Consider the following 15,831-nt stretch of genomic DNA (forward strand, 5'->3'; position numbering starts at 1 on the left):
GAGGCATCGCCCGCTGACTGCTGGGGTCACTTCTCTGCCCACGGGCTCCCTGCTCCCCCAGTTTTTTTTCTCTCTTTGTTAACAAATGTGTCTGAGTCTTGGAAAACACCCCAACCCCGGAAATGTGTGGGAAAAGAAAACAAAAACTTTCCAAATCCAACGGTCCTGTGCAGTTTTTTTCCGGGTGGGTACCGTTGGGACATCGGTCCTGGCTCTGGCCTGGGGTCTGGGCCCGAATTGCGGCCCATGAGAGCTGGTAAGTAGCCTCCAAAGATTTGGGCCGAGCATGGCTTTGGGCTCCTGGGGGGCGGCTTGTCTTTGTCTCACCCCCATGTCCCTCCTGGCCCCAGGATCGGGCCAGGTAAGCAGCTGGTCTGTGGTCTTGGCTGAGCCCACCCACCTGAGCTCTGGAGGTGATCAAATCACCAAGAGGCAAGAGCATCGTGTTGCCCCCTAGTGGCCACAACGGGCCCACGCCTCTGGGGGCTGCTGGGGTCTTGCTACAGCCCTTGGGGAAGGTGGTGGTGTTCCTGGGTGGCCAGGGCTCCAGGGGCTGAGTGCACATTTGCCCCCAGTTCCGCCCAACTCCAGGGTCTCTGCTTTTTCTGCATCTCTAGGGATTTGGAACCTAATCTCTGCCGCCCCGCCTACCCACCCCCTCCCGGGCCCCGGTCTACACTGCCCCAGTCTACGCTGCTCGCCGGCTGACTATGGGCAGCTCCTGCAGCTGTAGGTAGAAGTAGAGCTTCATCCTAGGGCGTTTGCTCCTTCATGGAGACACTGAGCAAGCCCACGGTCCCAAACACGCGGAGAGATGGGTCTGGATTTGAAACTCTTAGGTGAGGGTTAGGTGCCAGCGTCCTCAGGAGAGAGGAGGGTGGATGGTCTTCCTCTCCCAGGTGGCAGTTTGGGATCGCCATGCCGCTGGGCACGTGAGCCCTGACTCAGCCGTGCTTCTGTCACTCAGGTCTCCTCCACTTTCTGCTTGGTGGATCTTGCTCCCCTCTCTTGGTTCTGCTCTCTTGTGCCCTTGGCTCACCATCGCCCTGGGCCACTTGAAGCTGCTCCCATCCACAGGTGGCTCTGTTGCTGGCCAGCCCATTCTTGTGACATTTTCCAGTTCGCAAGTCTGGTCCATGTTTAGGCCTGGACATCTGCCAGGTCTTTGGGCTTGATGTCCACAGGAACCTCACCTCCTTGTCCTTCCTTCCATCCTGGGATGAAGCTTTTTTGTTTCAGGATCCTCCTTACCCTGGGGTGTGCCCCCAGGGGCCTTTGAGAGCCCTGCCCCAGAGTCCTGTCACTGGTGGGAGAGCGGGTTCTCCAGGAGCTGCTGTGGATTTCCATAGACCAGGCCTCTCCTTGCCCTCCTGAACCAGCCATCTGGGGGGAGGCATGGGCCCTGCTTCTGCCCAGCTGCTTACAGCCTAGGAGCCTGAGGTCAGCTGTAACCCCCTGTGGAAGCCTGGGGGGAGGCCCTGACTTGGGGTGGTCTGGCCAGGACATCCTGTCCCTGTGCTGGCCGTGGCCTTGCGCTCACGTCTTCCGCTACTGTTCTGTTTGCCCGAGGGATGGAAATTTATCTCAGGTTCCCCCGCCCCATCGTCACTGGCCAAAGAAAACCAATAGAGGCAGGCAGGAGTTCCTCGGTGTCAAGAAGGGAACGTTCTTCTTCCAGAAGTTTCTAGAAATTCTATTTGTCTATTCCAGAAATTCTAAATTCCTATTCCAGAATTTCTAGAAATTCATTCTTATTCTAGAAATTTCTAGAATGGCCCTGAACAGCCTGTCAGAGTAGGGGGCCAGAAAGAGGGACAGTGGAGGAGTTGGAAGGATGGGTCCCAGTCCTGCTCATTGCCATGGGGGTGTAGGACTGGGTGTTTTCTTCTCTTTGTAAGGAGACTAAGAGCTCCTTGTCACTCAAGGGGTTGGTTGTGAGTCAATCTACCATTGACTCAGTTTACCTGTCTGTAAGATATGGTCACTTCAGTCTCAGCTCCTTCGTCTGGGCATCTGATGTTGAACCTATCACCTGGGCCTGAGCTGAGGTCCTTTGGAGTCTGGCTGGCCTGGCATTGACCCTCAGGAGTGTCCAAACAGCATCTGGGGGTGACTGAAATTCCAGGAACCTCGCTCATTGACAGTTGGTTCTATCAGGGAAGTGCCAGGAGATTCCACCTGGGGAGGAGCAAGGACCGAGCTGGGGAAGAAGCTCAAGGTGGAGTCTAGCTGATCCCTTTGACCTTGAAGACCTGCCCTACCACCCAAACCCCCGGTGGAGGGAACACAAGGTCAGCCAGTCCTGGCACTCTTCTGGAAGGACATCCCTTTCCTGGAGGCGGATATGGAGCCGAAGGAGCCTGCGTTGCCCTCCCCACACACCCTCTGGGAGAGCTGCAGTCCTGGCTGGAGACAGGAGGATGGCCAAAGTGGGTCTGAAGCCACTTTCCTGTCCCCACTGCTTGAGGCCTCTACTTCCATGGGGCGAATGAGACTGTGAGACTGTTGACCACTTCCTTCCCACGCCCGGTTTCCTGGGCTCTTCCCTTGCAGGTGTCCCTGCAGCCTCGGGGGGCAGGTGCTCCCTGTGGTGAGCAGTAAATTGGGGGCTCCCAAGTGAAGACCGCTTGAGTGGAGCACCCATCTAGAAGGCAGGCCTAGGACCGCTGTGAAGGGAGACCCCTCTCCCTTTGCAGGGCACCCACTCTGCCACGGGGATGACGCTCACCCCCTGCTGCCCCAGAGGGGCCGGGTCCTGGACCCTCCCAGCTTCCAGATCCTGTTGAGTGAGGGGAGACATGTTGGAAGCAGGTCAGCCCCGGGTCCTAGAAGACCGTGACCGCCTGGAAGGGCCAGGAGCAAGGCTGCTCTGAACGTGGGCAGAGGGACAGCTCTGACCACTTGGTGAACTGGAGGACACCCTAGCGGGGAGGAGGAGCCATCTCTCACCAGTCCTGGGTTCTCTCTTCTGGAAGCTTCTGGACACCAGCGGGTCCCCAGAATCCTGAGCAACGGTAAGGAAGTAGCTGGAGCTCAGCCGGGCAGCAGGCAGACAGGACGGAAAGTTCAGGGCAAGCTGGGACAACCTTGCCTTTGGGCATCTTAACAAACGTGATCCCCACCCCTGTCCCCTTTGTCCTTGTGTGTGTGTGTGGGGGGGGGGTTCTTCACTGAGGGGTGGCCACAGGCAGAAGGCTAAAAGACACGATCCCCCCCTAAAGAGGCCCGAGGCTATGCTGACAAGACCAGGCCAGGGAGTGCTCCTGTCTCCCAGCGGTCTCGAGGCCTGAGGGCAGGCTGGGGGTGTCGTAGCCAGGGTTGGGCTCTGGAGACCGGGGCCTGACTCTTGATTCCGTCCCTCCTAGCTGCCTGTCATGGGCAATCGGTTTCTCCAAGCCTTACTTTCCCATCTGTAAAATGGGGCATCTTCCTCGAAGGGCTCGGGAAGAGATGAGATGATGCCACGAGATGCCCAGGACGGTGCCTAGCCCACAACACAGGCAGGAAAGGGCAGATAGGCTGGCCTGGGAAAGGGCCAGCCCCCAGAGGAGCTCCCCAGAACTCTCCTCTGCCCCACCCCCACCTGTGGCTCTTCACTGGAGTCAGGGAGGGGCAGTCATTTGATCCTTTATTCACTCTTTTGTCGCCTCCCCCCCAACGCCCCTCCTGCCAGGCTTTGTGTGGGGGCCGGGTCAGATCAGGGGGCAAGGGGGCCACTCCAGCCCTCTGGGAACTCATAGCTGGCAGGGTGGGAGACAGGTGCGTGGCTGTGGGTAAGGGTTTCGCTATGGCCTCGGGCTGCACCCCTGGAAGGAGGCGGTTGCCCTCAGTCTGGGAGGCTGAAGAGGAGTTTGGTAGGTAGAGAAGGGGCGAGGCAGGATTGGTCCCGTGGCTGGAGTGTGCAGAGGGGTGACCGGGGGCCAGAGCTGCCCTTTGGGTACAACTGAGGAGCTGAGACTTGTGCGGAGATCTCGGGGTAGTGCGATGAGTTTGGGATGTTTTGACCTTCGATGATGGTGGCCTCCAAGCTCGGTGGGGGGGAGGGCTGCGGGGGGAGGGGGGAACAGTGGACAGCTGGGGGCCGTGAGCAGCGAGGAGGGGAGCACGGGGTAGACAGGGTCCTGCTGGTCCTTGATCGTTTTCGAAGTCACAAGGGAGGGTCCGGTGGGGTGCCCGGGGCCGCCCCTGGACCCTCTGGAGATGGTGGCCTTTGTCGTCCTGCCTTCTCCGAGGGAGAGAGGGTGCTTCTCCCAATGTCCCATCGCAGAATGCCCGGGAGCTTAAAAGTGTGTGGATTTCAGGACAGTGCGCCCTGGGGGGCTGTGTGTCGCTTTCATCACTGCCCTGTTCAGACGTGAAAGACAAGAGGGGTGTGGCTCGTGCGTGCAGAGTGACCTCTGACCCCTGAACTGGGTCCCTCCTGAGGTCTCAGGAGGTACCACTGCCCTGCTCTTGGGGGCCCAGGAATGGGCACGTGCTGGGAAGCGGGGGGGGGGGGGGGCAGTGACAGCCTGCCAGCCATCTAGGGGCTTTCGTGGTAGAATTTGGGGCCTGTGAGCACCCCTCCTCCCCCAGCAACGCCCATCACACCCTCGGCCCGTCCTTCTTAACAAACGACTACACTCTCCCTTCCCCTCGACGCCTCTGAAGGTGGCCCCGAGGGTGGCCCAGCCTCCGGCCCAGAGCAGGAGACAAAGTCCACACTGTCAGCCAGGAGCCCCGGCCCTTGGTCTCCCCTCTCCCAAAGATGTGCTGTTTGACTCTGGGCCAATCCCGTCCCTTTCTGTGCCTCTGCTTCTCTCTCTGCCCAGTGACGGGGTGGGGGCGGGGGGCAGGGGGGAAGCGGAGAGGGCGGGCCCCGGGCCGAGCTCACTCACTGGTTCTGCACATCTTGAACCGTGTCGGGCAGCGGCAGGCTCTGTGTCTCCGGCAGCAACAATGCAGCCAAGCCGCTCAGCACCGGCACCGCCCCGTAGACGAGCAGCGGCAGTGAGCGGCCGTGTGCACCCAGCAGCCGCACCAGAGGCCCCAGGATAGCTCCGGCGCGGGCTGCCATCTGGCCCAGGCCCACCGCTGTCATCCTGCAGCCCCGGAAACACCCGTGAGGGCCTCCCAGCCCGGCCCAGCCCCACTCTGTCCAGGGAGGCACAGTGGTTGGGGCGGGGGGCAGAATGCACCTACTCAGCCCTGAGACCACATGGGAGGGGGATGGCGGCGGGAACATCCGGGGCTGGGGAAGGCCACCCCCACCCTGCCCTCGCAGCCCAGGGTGACCCCTTCTTCGGGCCCGGGCACAGCCTCACCTGAGCACGGTGGGGAAGAGCTCACCAGTGTAGATGCTGACGCAGGTGAAGGCGGCCCCCAGGCCCCCGAGCCCCAGCACGGCCAGGGATGAACGCAGGGCCCCCAACTCTGTGGACAGGGAAGGGGGTAGCGAGCTTGGTGGCGGGGCTCCGAGGTCAGATGGGGGCCAGACTTCTCCCTGACCTCCCAAATGTCTATGACTCCCCTCCATCTGGGTGTCCCCACAACGCACACACGCACCACATCCTAGGTGACACCGTGGTTCCGTTCGCTGCCCCCCAAACTGCTGCCCAACCCGATAACCCTGAGCCAGACCCTGGGAGTCCTCCTTGGCCCCCTGCTCCCTCCCCTCCCCCTGCATGATGCCACCCCCTCCACTCCATCCCTGTTCCTGCTGCCTGGGGCGGGCCATCACCATCTGTCCCAGATGCCCCAGCAGCCTCCTTCCCCACTGGGCCCCTGCTCTAGACCAGCACCCTCTGAGGAGGGGGCAGGGGCCCCTGTCCCTGGCTCAGCACCCCGAGGTAGGGAAGCCTCTGGCCGCTCACCGTGGGGCACCAGCATGTTGGCCAAGACGCAGAGCCCCGCCAGCACCAGGGACGCCACCTGAGTGGACCTGCGGCCCAGGCGGTTCAGCAGCACCAGGGTGCCGATCTTGGCCGGGATGTCCACGACCCCAATGAGGACCTGGAGCAGGAAGATGTCGCTGCCGAGGGCCTGCAGGTCTAGGGCCAGGCCGTAGAAGGTGAAGCCGAAGGCGAACCTGCAGGCGGGGCGGGGCGGGTGGGGTCAGGCTGGGGTGGGGGCTGCTCCTTTGCTGGTCGGTCCTCAGACCCGCCTCCAGCCTCCCCCTGCAGGCTCTGCGTAGTGGAGGGCTGGTCTCTGTGCACCACCTGGCCCCAGGCCTCCCCCCTCCCCCGGTGCCACCCCTCGGTAGGTTTGGCCAATGGGAGCTGGTGAGGGGCTGGAGGTGCAGGGGGTGGGGTGGTGGAGAGGCCAGGGTTTGCCTCCCTCCCTCCCTCTGGGTGTCCTGTGTCCTGTCCTGTGTCCTTGCTGGGTGAGACTGGCTCCCCGGGCTCTGATAATACTGGGGTGGGTGTGCCTTCTCCCCTCCTGCTGGGCAGCTCAGCTCTCCCAGCGCCTTTGCTGTGAATCTTCCTCCTTAGGGGTCTCTGCCATCCCCTCTCCCCGGCCTGACCCCACCTGGCCTTGGCTGCTTCCTTTGGGAGCCTGACTGCTAGCAGGGGAGTGGGGGGGGGGGGGGCGGTGGGGAATGGAATGCTTCAGGCCTGGTCCTGGAGGCGGGAGCAAGAGGAGAGTCCGTAGAGGTCCCCTGCCTGGATGCCAGTCAGGGCCTGACCCCAGGTTCCCGGCTGCCCGAGGCAGGCCCGAGGCAGAGGCTGGGGCCCCGGGGGGGTGAAGGGGCCTCTACCAGCACAGAGTGGAGACACAGGTCCGGAGGCCCAGTCCGGGTGTGCAAAGCAGGGCAGCCGGGCTGGCAGGAGCCTGGCTCGCACTCAGCTCCTCCCGCATGGCTGACAGCAAGGCCTGCAGGGACGGGGTGGGGTGGGGCGGGAGGGGAGTCACTGTCAGCATTGGGAGCACCGGGCAGGTCCTCCTCCTTGAGACCCTCACCCTCCCAGGGGCCTGTGCAGGGGCAGGGAGAGAGTCTGAGGGCTGAGCCCTGGGGGAGCGCCCCGCCCTGCCCCGCCCCGCCTCACCTCTGCAGTCAGTGTGTCCTCCACTGCCCTCTTCCCGTTGATGGCAGCCACCTTCTGTAGCTCCCGCAGGCCCTGCTCCAGCTTGCCCTTGATGAGGAGCCATCGGGCAGACTCCGCCAGCCACCTGCAGGGGGTCAAGGGCGGAGGGTGGGTGGGTGCGGCCTGTGGCCCCAGGCTGCGTGAGCCTTACTGCCCTTCTGTCTCCCTCTGCCCAGGGGGGTGGCCTCACTGGTGCCCATAGGCCCCAGGCTCAGGGACGCCACACCACCTGACGCCCTCCTTCCCCCGCAGGCCACCTTTTCTGCCTTTTTCCTTCTCTTCCTCAGACTGGGGTTGGGAGTCCATATCCTCCCCTTCCGGCCTCCCTCCCGACCCTGTGGCCCTTCCCTGGCCCCCCCGGGAAGCAGGCCTGGGTGAGCCTGTGTGCAGTGAGAACCGTAGTCTTGCAAGCCCGCCACAAGCCGCAAGCCCACTGGGGTCCCCCACCTCTCCCCAGGGAGGCCAGGCACCTGCCCGATGTCACATCCGTGGCCTTCCTGTTCACCCCCGAGGCTGCGCCTTCCTGCCTGAGCTGGCTCCTCCCCAGCTTCCCACCCAACCGGGGGCTCAGGCCTGGGGCAGGGTCTTTGGTCCTGGCATCGCCAGCCCCCTCCACCTGCACCCAGGCAGCCACCAATTCCTGTCACCACCAGCCGCTTGCACCTGACCCGCCCCCTGCCCTTGTCTCGCCTGTGGCCCGGTCGCCCACGTCAGGACAACACTTGCTGTCTCCTGGATGCCAGCTGGCCCCACGCATCCCGGCTCCACACCCCGATGCCAGGGCCCAGCTCCTAACCCTAACCTTGCCCCCACACCCCTCGACGTCGGCCCAGATCCCTTGCGCTGGCCCAGCCCACCGAGGCCCCTGCCACGCCCACCATTCCACCCTGGCTCCTGGCTCCAGGCCTCTGCTCAGGCAGGCCCCCCAGCCAGGCACGCTTTCCCCTGGGAGCAGCAGCCAGGCGTGGGGTCACCTGCTCCACATGCATGGGGCCCAAAGGTCCTCCTGGGTTAGAACAGGGGAGAGAAGGGGGGCTCGAGGCATACTTTTGAGGTAGAGTTGACAAGATCCAGTGACCTGCTGGACTTAGGGTGGGGCGGGGAGGTCAGTGAGGGACAGGGAGGTGACGTGGTGTCTCTAACTCTGGGACCCGGCGGATGGGGGCTGCTATCCCCCCCACCCTTGCTGGGGAAGCCTTGGGAAAGAGCAGGTGTGAGACTATGTTCACGTTTGTGAAGCCGAGACATCAGTCACGGCGATGTCACACGGAGGGTTGGAAACGGGAGGCTGGAGTCTGGGGAGGGGCAGGTCTGGAGAGAGGATTCAGGGTTTGCAGCATGTGGCACAGGGGACACAGGTTAGGTTGCCCGGGAGAGGGCACCCCTCCTCCGATTCAGGGGCCAAGAACAGTGGGAGCAGAGCCGGGGCGCCAGGGCCGTCGTGGGTGAAGCCTGGTGGTCGGGCGGGTTTGAGGAGACGGGGAGGGGGGTGGGGCCGGCACAGGCAGACAACTTGTCATGGAGAGAAATGGGTTTTGAAGAGAAGCAGAGAAGCTGGTGGGAGTTCGCGGGCCATGGGCTCCCGCCCTCAGATGGTCCCCCTCTTATTCGTCAAGCCATCACGTGTGGGGTGTCTTGCCAGCTCCCCGCGGGGCAGTGCTCCTGTTTCGCTGTCGTCAGCCCCGCATCAGCCAGTGCCCTGCCCCTGGTGGGCACCCGGTAGCTGTTTGCTGAAGTCATGACGTGGTGGGTGACGCACGATTGTGGGCACGTGCACGGCACCTGGGTGGGCACGTCTGTCAGGAAAAGTGAGGCTCTACCCCGTGAGCCAGCGTCAGCCTCAGAGAGCCAGGAAGGGGGCCCCGGAATCTGCATCGTTGACCCTTGCCTTCTACCCTCCAGCCTCCGCTCCGTTGGTCCCGGGGGTCAAACGGCCATCCCGGAAAGCCACCCGTCAGCTGGAATGGCTTCCTCTCAGAGCCAGTGCAGGAAGCGTGACTGTCTCCTGCTCTGCAGAGTGACTGCAAATTAGCTGCTCAGGGCTCCATTCTAAGAGCGTTTCTGCTCCAATCAGTGGGGCTTGGAGAGATCTGTGAAGTCAGCCCTCCTCCCGGTGCCAGTGCCCCGTCCTCCCCTGGGCATCTGCTGGACTTCTTTCTGCAGGGGCCACGATGGCCAACCAAAAACCCAGAGTTGCTGAGTCTGTGTGTGAATGAGCCGGGCTCAGCCCTGTCCCAAAGGACATCCATTCATCCACTTACCCCTCCAGCCACCTGTTCAGCTCAGCTCAGCTCAGCTCATTTCTTGCCCACCACCTATTATCTATTGCCTATTATTACCTGTTATCTATTGTCTATCTACCTAGATTATCCATCCATCCATCCATGTATCCATCCATTATATCTATCGTATCTATCATCTATCTATTTATGTATCATCTATCTATATCATCCATCCATCCATCCATCGGTCCATCCATCCATCCATTATATCTATCATATCTATCTATCTATTTATCATCTATCTATATCATCTATCCATCCATCCATTCATCCATCGATCGATCCATACATCCATCCATTATATGTATCATATCTATCTATTTATCATCTATCTATATCATCTATCCATCCATCCATCCATCCATCGATCCATCCATCGATCCATCCATCCATCCATCCATTCATCCATTATATCTATCATATCTATCATCTATCTATCTATCTATCTATCTATCTATCTATCATCTATCTATATTATCCATCCATCCATCCATCCATCCATCGATCTATCTATCCATCCATCCATTCATCCATCCATCCATCCATCCATCCATCCATTATATCTATCATATCTATCTATCTATCTATCTATCTATCTATCTGTCTATCCATATCATCTATCCATCCATCCATCCATCCATCCATCCATCCATCATATCTATCATCTATCTATCTATCTATCTATCTATATCATCTATCCATCCATCCATCCATCCATTATATCTATCATATCTATCTATCTGTCTATTTATCATCTATCTATATCATCTATCCATCCATCCACCCATCCATCCACCCATCCATCCATCCATCGATCGATCGATCCATCCATCCATCCATCCATCCATCCATTATATCTATCATATCTATCTATCTATCTATCTATCTATCTATCTATCTACCATCTATCTATATCATCTATCCATCCATCCACCCATCCATCCATCCATCCATCCATCCATCCATCCATCTATCCAGATATCCATCCAACAGATATTTCCCATACACCTACTATGTCCCAGGAGTTTGGCAAGAGCCATGCCTGATTTATTTCAGGGCAGCACAGACACTTCCTAACTTCTCTAATATGTCAGCCCTGTGTGGGGGGCTGGGGGTCCCCTCTGACCACTGGGTCTTGGTCCCTGCTTTTTAGTAAAATGTCAGTACATAAGGCTGACTGGGGCCGTGTCCTAGGAGCAGTGTGTGTGTGTGTGTGTGTGTGTGTGTGTGTGTTGTATTTGTGTCTCACCCCTCAGCCTGGCCTAGTGCCTCGGCTCAGAAAATGTGCCCAGAGGCACACATGCCAAGGCAAGCAAGGAATCAAGAGGGAAAAGGCCTAGAGATGATGGGAAGGAAGAGGGGAGGGGGGAGGATGAGTGCAGGGGGAGGAGGCACCGGGAGGAACAAGGAAGGGAGAAGCGTCTCCGGCCCTGGAGCCCCAGTCCGGGGTGGGTGAGCACCGTGGACCTGTGGCCGCCAGCTGTGCCGGGCCCGTGGCTCCCCTCTGGCTGGGCTCCCTTGGCCTCCTGCGCCCCTGGTCCCTGCCCCCAGGGTGGAGGGTAGGCAGGGACTTCTCTGAGGACAGGGGACGGCACCCACCAGGAATACACAAAGCAGAGGAAGAAGGGGGCGGAGACCACCAGCTGCAGCAGGGCCCAGTCACGCACACCGTAGGCCACTGTGGCCATCAGGACCTGGCCGAAGCTGAAGCCCAGGGAGTTCAAAGTCATCACCAAGGCTCGGGCACGCGTGGACGTCCACTCCATCACTGCAAGGAGACCTCAAGGGTCAGCCTGGGAGCCCACACGAGCCTCCCTCGCCTGGCCCGGGTCAGGTGACCTACGGAGAGTGCAAGTGTTCATCATGACGCCCGCCACGGCCAAGGCCACCAGGAAGCGAAACAGACAGTACACCGGGAAGGTGGGGGCGAAGGCGGCCGCCGTGCCCGACACGGCCATCTGAAGGTAGTTCCAGGTCAGCACCAGCCTGCGCCCAAACCTGCGGGCACACAAACGGGCAGGCGGTGGCCGGGTCCACGGGGCGCCACGGCACCGGCCACGGGGGTCTGAGCAGAGGTCACGGTGACTCTTGGGTCCAGACCCGAGTTATCCCCCCCCCCACGAAAGGCTTGTAGGCCCAGGTGGCGGCCCCGGGCAGAGAATGAGCTCCCCGTCAGCAGGAGCGCTCAACAACAGGTTTTAACGGTTTTAGGCAGATTTTAGCGGTGTTTTGTAGGAGTGACGACCCTCTACAACCCCAGAAACAAAGGCCTAGAGAGGGTACAGGGCTTCCTCAGTGGCAGAGCCAGAAGGCGTCAGGGGAGAGACACATGGAGATGGGAGCACAGAGGCGTGAGGGAAAAGGGGGCTTCTAGAACTGGGGGGGGGGGGTACTCACCTGTCGGAGACTTGGCCAAACACCGCAGCTCCCATGAGGATCCCCGACAGGTAGATGGACTGGGCCATGGGCTTCAGGGCGTGGGAGTCGCACACAAGGTCCCACTGGCGGGAGAGGAGTGGGGAGTTGAGCCCAGACAAGCAGGGGTGGAGGCGTAGGATGGGAAGGCCTGAGGGAACCAGGCGTGGGTGGATGGCCCGGTGACCTCTAGGGTGGTGGGGCAGGGCTAAGCCTCCCCACATCACCCTCTGGTCCAGGGTCAAGTTCTCTCTGGCCTCATCTCTCCCCTGCCTCACCCGGTTTGCAACGCCAGCCGGAGTTGGCATCACCTCCCGATTCCCCCGGGGCCGCTCCCTTCTGCAGAGAGAGGCCCCTTCCCCTGGCCGGGGTGGGGGGCTCCTCCCACTCGCCCGCGTTTGCCTGATGCCTCCCCCCCGGGGTCTGAGAACTGGGGTCACGGTGGAGGGAGCTGCCTGTGTCACAGCTAATCAGGGGCAGCGGGGCTGGCCTGGCAGTCACGGGCAGCACCCACTGTTCCACGAGCCAGGGGCCAGTGTCTGTCTGTAGGCTGAGTCCTGCCGCCCACTCCCCTGTAGGGCAGGTGCTGGAGGAGGGCACCGGTGGCGAGTGAGGAGGCTTGCAGAGGGCAGGTCCCTCCCAGGACTGGGCCGTGCTGAGCCCAGTCAAGTGTGAGCTCTGCCCTTGGCCTCTAAAGTGCCAGGACTTGGGGAGGGTGTCAGGGGAGGCCCTTACCTTGGCCACGATGGTGGAGGTGAAGGTGCTGCGGTCGTAGACCCAGCCGTCCACGCACGGCTCCGTGGCGGCCTCGCTCCAGTTGGTGGCCGTGCCGTTGGGGTCCAGGAGCTGCCACTGGGGTTGGCGGAAGCGGCGACACCGGTGGGGCTCGTGGTTGGGGCCCGGGGGGATGGAGACGGTCAGGAGGTCCTTGGGGCCCAGGGCCCCGGGGACACCGGCCTGGGCGGTGCTGTTGTCCAGGAGGGGCACCCAGCAGCGGTGGCTGGGCACGGCGGCCGAGAAGTTCTCCATCATGCTCTGAGTGGTGAGCCACATGATAGGGACCACCAGAGCCACCATCTGGAGAACCTGGAACCTGCCCAGGCCACCCACTTGGTCCAGGAGCTCAGAAAACGCCATGGAGCCCGCCGAGGGGGCCCAGGGGAGGTGCCCGCTTCACAGAAGCTGGCCCAGGGCAAAGGGGCCAAGGCCGGCGACCTGCTTCCCCCACAGCAGCACCTGCTTCGTCAGCTGAGAAGCCTGGAGCATGGCAGTGGCCTCCGGCTTCGCTGCCCCTGGGCCAGGACTCTCCGGGCGCCCGCCCAGCAAATGTCACTCAGGGTGCCTCCGACTCGGACCAGGGGTTGCTAGGTGTGACCCCTGAGCCACCAGCATCCTTCCGGAGACGTAGCTGGCCCTGGACCTCCAGGAGGAGCTGAATAAAGGAAGTGGGGAAAGTGGAGACCGAAGTCACCCAGACTGGAATAAAACACTGACCAGGTGACCCTTACGGAATAGGCGTTAAGGCTTGGTCGAAGATTAACCCAACTGTGACGTAGGCTGCTGCCTGCCCTCCACACCCCTGCCTGGGACAGGCAGGAGCTGGAGGGACATCCTGTGGGCTGCTGGGACCTGTGTGTGTGTGTGTGTGTGTGTGTGTGTGTGTGTCCCAAGTTATGGGCAGCCATCTGAACCCACACCTCCCATCCTGTGTGGCCCAGCACCCCCCGTCATCTGCTGCCATTGATGCCCCCAAGCTTCTTCTGCTGTCACCCTCTCCGAGCCCTTGCAAGGTCTCCCCAGTGTCACCAGACACGTGTGCATGATGTGTGGGAACAATGACAGCGACCTAACCGTTTCTTCTGTGCTTTGGGGCACGAGGCCACCCATTTTAGGGGTAACTCCCTCCCCATTGCCTTTTGTCTTGCCCACTCTCCCCCTGCCCAGTCACTGACCTCTGTGCCCCCCACCCCGAGCATGCCCTGTGCCAGCTCCGCGGGCTCCTAGCCTTGCTCCCGTCCTGGCTGGTGCTCCCAGCCTGGAATGCCACATCCTGAACGTACCACAAGGGCCTTCTCCTCCAGGGAGCTCTGCTTGCTTATTCTTGCCTCCCTCCTGGGAGTTAGTAGTGGAGCCCCATCTTCGCTCTGGCCTGCACCCTTTCATTATTGTCCAACTGGTCTCATTTCCAGCCAGTTGCCGGAGGCCAGGAACCCTTCTTTGGAGCATCTTTGGGACCAGCACGGGTTTGGACAGCTAATGCAGCCTCCGTAAAGACTTGCTCCCGCTGGTTTTATTTTTTTTTTTTTAAATTTTTTTTTTTTTTCAACGTTTTTTTTTTTTTTTTTTTTTTTTTTTTTGGGACAGAGAGAGACAGAGCATGAACGGGGGAGGGGCAGAGAGAGAGGGAGACACAGAATCGGAAACAGGCTCCAGGCTCCGAGCCATCAGCCCAGAGCCCGACGCGGGGCTCGAACTCACGGACCGCGAGATCGTGACCTGGCTGAAGTCGGACGCTTAACCGACTGCGCCACCCAGGCGCCCCCTCCCGCTGGTTTTAAAGGCAGCTTCTCAGGGGCGCCCGGGTGGCTCAGCCGGTGAAGCGTCCCGACTTCGGCTCAGGTCATGATCTCACGGTCCGTGGGTTCGAGCCCCACGTCGGGCTCTGGGCTGACAGCTCGGAGCCTGGAGCCTGCCTCGGATTCCGTGTCTCCTTCTCTCTCTGCCCCTCTCCCGCTCATTCTCTCTCTCTCTCTCTCTCTCTCTCTCTCTCAAAAATACATAAACATTAAAAAAAAAGCAGCTTCTGTTTCTTTTGATTATAAAATTAATGTACATGCCTTTCAAAAGTTTCAGAACGTATTGACAGGTGCGAAGAAAGCAAAGATCCCTCCTAAACTCACCAACTGGTGATCACCACTGTTGATACTTGGTGCAAATCCTTCTAGAGTCTTGTATTTTGTGCCGCCTCCTCTGTTCAGATATCTCCTTCCTCCTCCACCCTCTCGCAAAAGATGCCCTTTCTCCTTATTTCACTAAAGAAACAGAAGTCAGGAGAAGCCAGCGGTCTCATCCTCCCACCTGCCTCGGTGCCCCCGCATCCTGCCTTTCCTCCTGCCAGCCCGATGGCCCACCCGCTCGCACTCATCCTGCCCCCCTCGCCGTGCGCCCTGCGGCCCACCTCTCCACCTGCCCAAAGCCTCTTTGGCAACTGCCTTCCCCTCCCGACCGGATAGTTCCCACCGATGTACAAATACGCCATTCTCCGGGACGCCTGCCTGGCTCAGTCAGAGGAGTATGTGACTCTTGATCTCGGGCTCGTGAGTTTGAGCCCCATGTTGGGGGTAGAGGTTACTTAAAAAAAGAAATTAAAAGTTCACCACCCCCCCCAATCTGCCACTCTCCCTCCCATCCTCAGAAAAGCCCCCTCCCTTTTAATGCCTGTCTTTGGCCCTCACCTCTTTTCCTGCTACTCTTTAGGTACAAGACCCCAAAAGCATTATTGCCATTCGCCTCCAATTCCTCCTTCTTTTTTGGATTGATTCCCATCAACTTTTTGTCCCTGTCACGCCCTGGTCCCCAGTGACCTTGCTGCGGCTGCATTCGGTGACATTTTCAGGGCTCCTCTTACTTGAGCCATCTCAGCCGCTGGCCCTTCTCCCTCTGGGCCACCACTCTCCACACACGCTTCTGTTTCCTTTGCTGGCCCCTTCTCTTCTCCCCACACTCTGTGTCCTTGTTCCGTTTCTTAAAAATTTTTTTAACATTTATTTTTGAGAGACAGAGACAGAGCGCGAGCGGGGGAGGGGCAGAGAGCGAGGGAGACGAAGAATCCGAAGCAGGCTCCAGGCTCCGAGGTGTCACCACAGAGCCCGACGCGGGGCTCGAACTCACAAACCGCCAGATCATGACCTGAGCCGAAGCCGGACGCTTAACCGACTGAGCCACGCAGGGGCCCCTTCAAGGGCTTCTTTAATCCCATCACCCAAGCTTGGGGGCCCGTTGGAACACCTTTCTAGGCCCCAGGTGGTGCCACTTCCTGCCCGGGCACCATGGCTACAGACTGCAGGGGG

At 60.3% G+C, this 15,831-nt stretch overlaps 1 protein-coding gene across 2 annotated transcripts; it reads right to left on the minus strand.

Moving 5' to 3' along the window:
* Positions 1–3,611: 3,611 nt before the first annotated feature.
* SLC22A12 (solute carrier family 22 member 12) lies at positions 3,612–14,788 on the minus strand. Of its 2 annotated transcripts, XM_060607112.3 has the most exons (11): positions 14,662–14,788; positions 12,497–13,193; positions 11,744–11,847; positions 11,190–11,344; positions 10,946–11,114; positions 7,026–7,149; positions 6,737–6,852; positions 5,853–6,067; positions 5,304–5,412; positions 4,878–5,081; positions 3,612–4,344 (listed from the first exon to the last, which is right to left on the minus strand). In XM_060607112.3, the coding sequence occupies exons 2-11, from the start codon at positions 12,896–12,898 to the stop codon at positions 4,281–4,283; spliced, it is 1,662 nt and encodes a 553-aa protein (XP_060463095.1). In that variant the 5' UTR covers positions 12,899–13,193; positions 14,662–14,788; the 3' UTR covers positions 3,612–4,280. The 2 variants fall into 2 exon arrangements, with proteins under 2 accessions (XP_060463095.1, XP_060463096.1); XM_060607113.3 differs by lacking the exon at positions 14,662–14,788 and having other exon boundaries at positions 11,744–11,912; positions 12,497–12,883.
* Between the last annotated feature and the right edge of the window lie 1,043 nt (positions 14,789–15,831).

This window comes from Panthera onca, chromosome D1 (assembly GCF_046562875.1).
Source record: "Panthera onca isolate mPanOnc1 chromosome D1, mPanOnc1 haplotype 2, whole genome shotgun sequence".
Lineage (NCBI taxonomy): Eukaryota > Metazoa > Chordata > Mammalia > Carnivora > Felidae > Panthera > Panthera onca.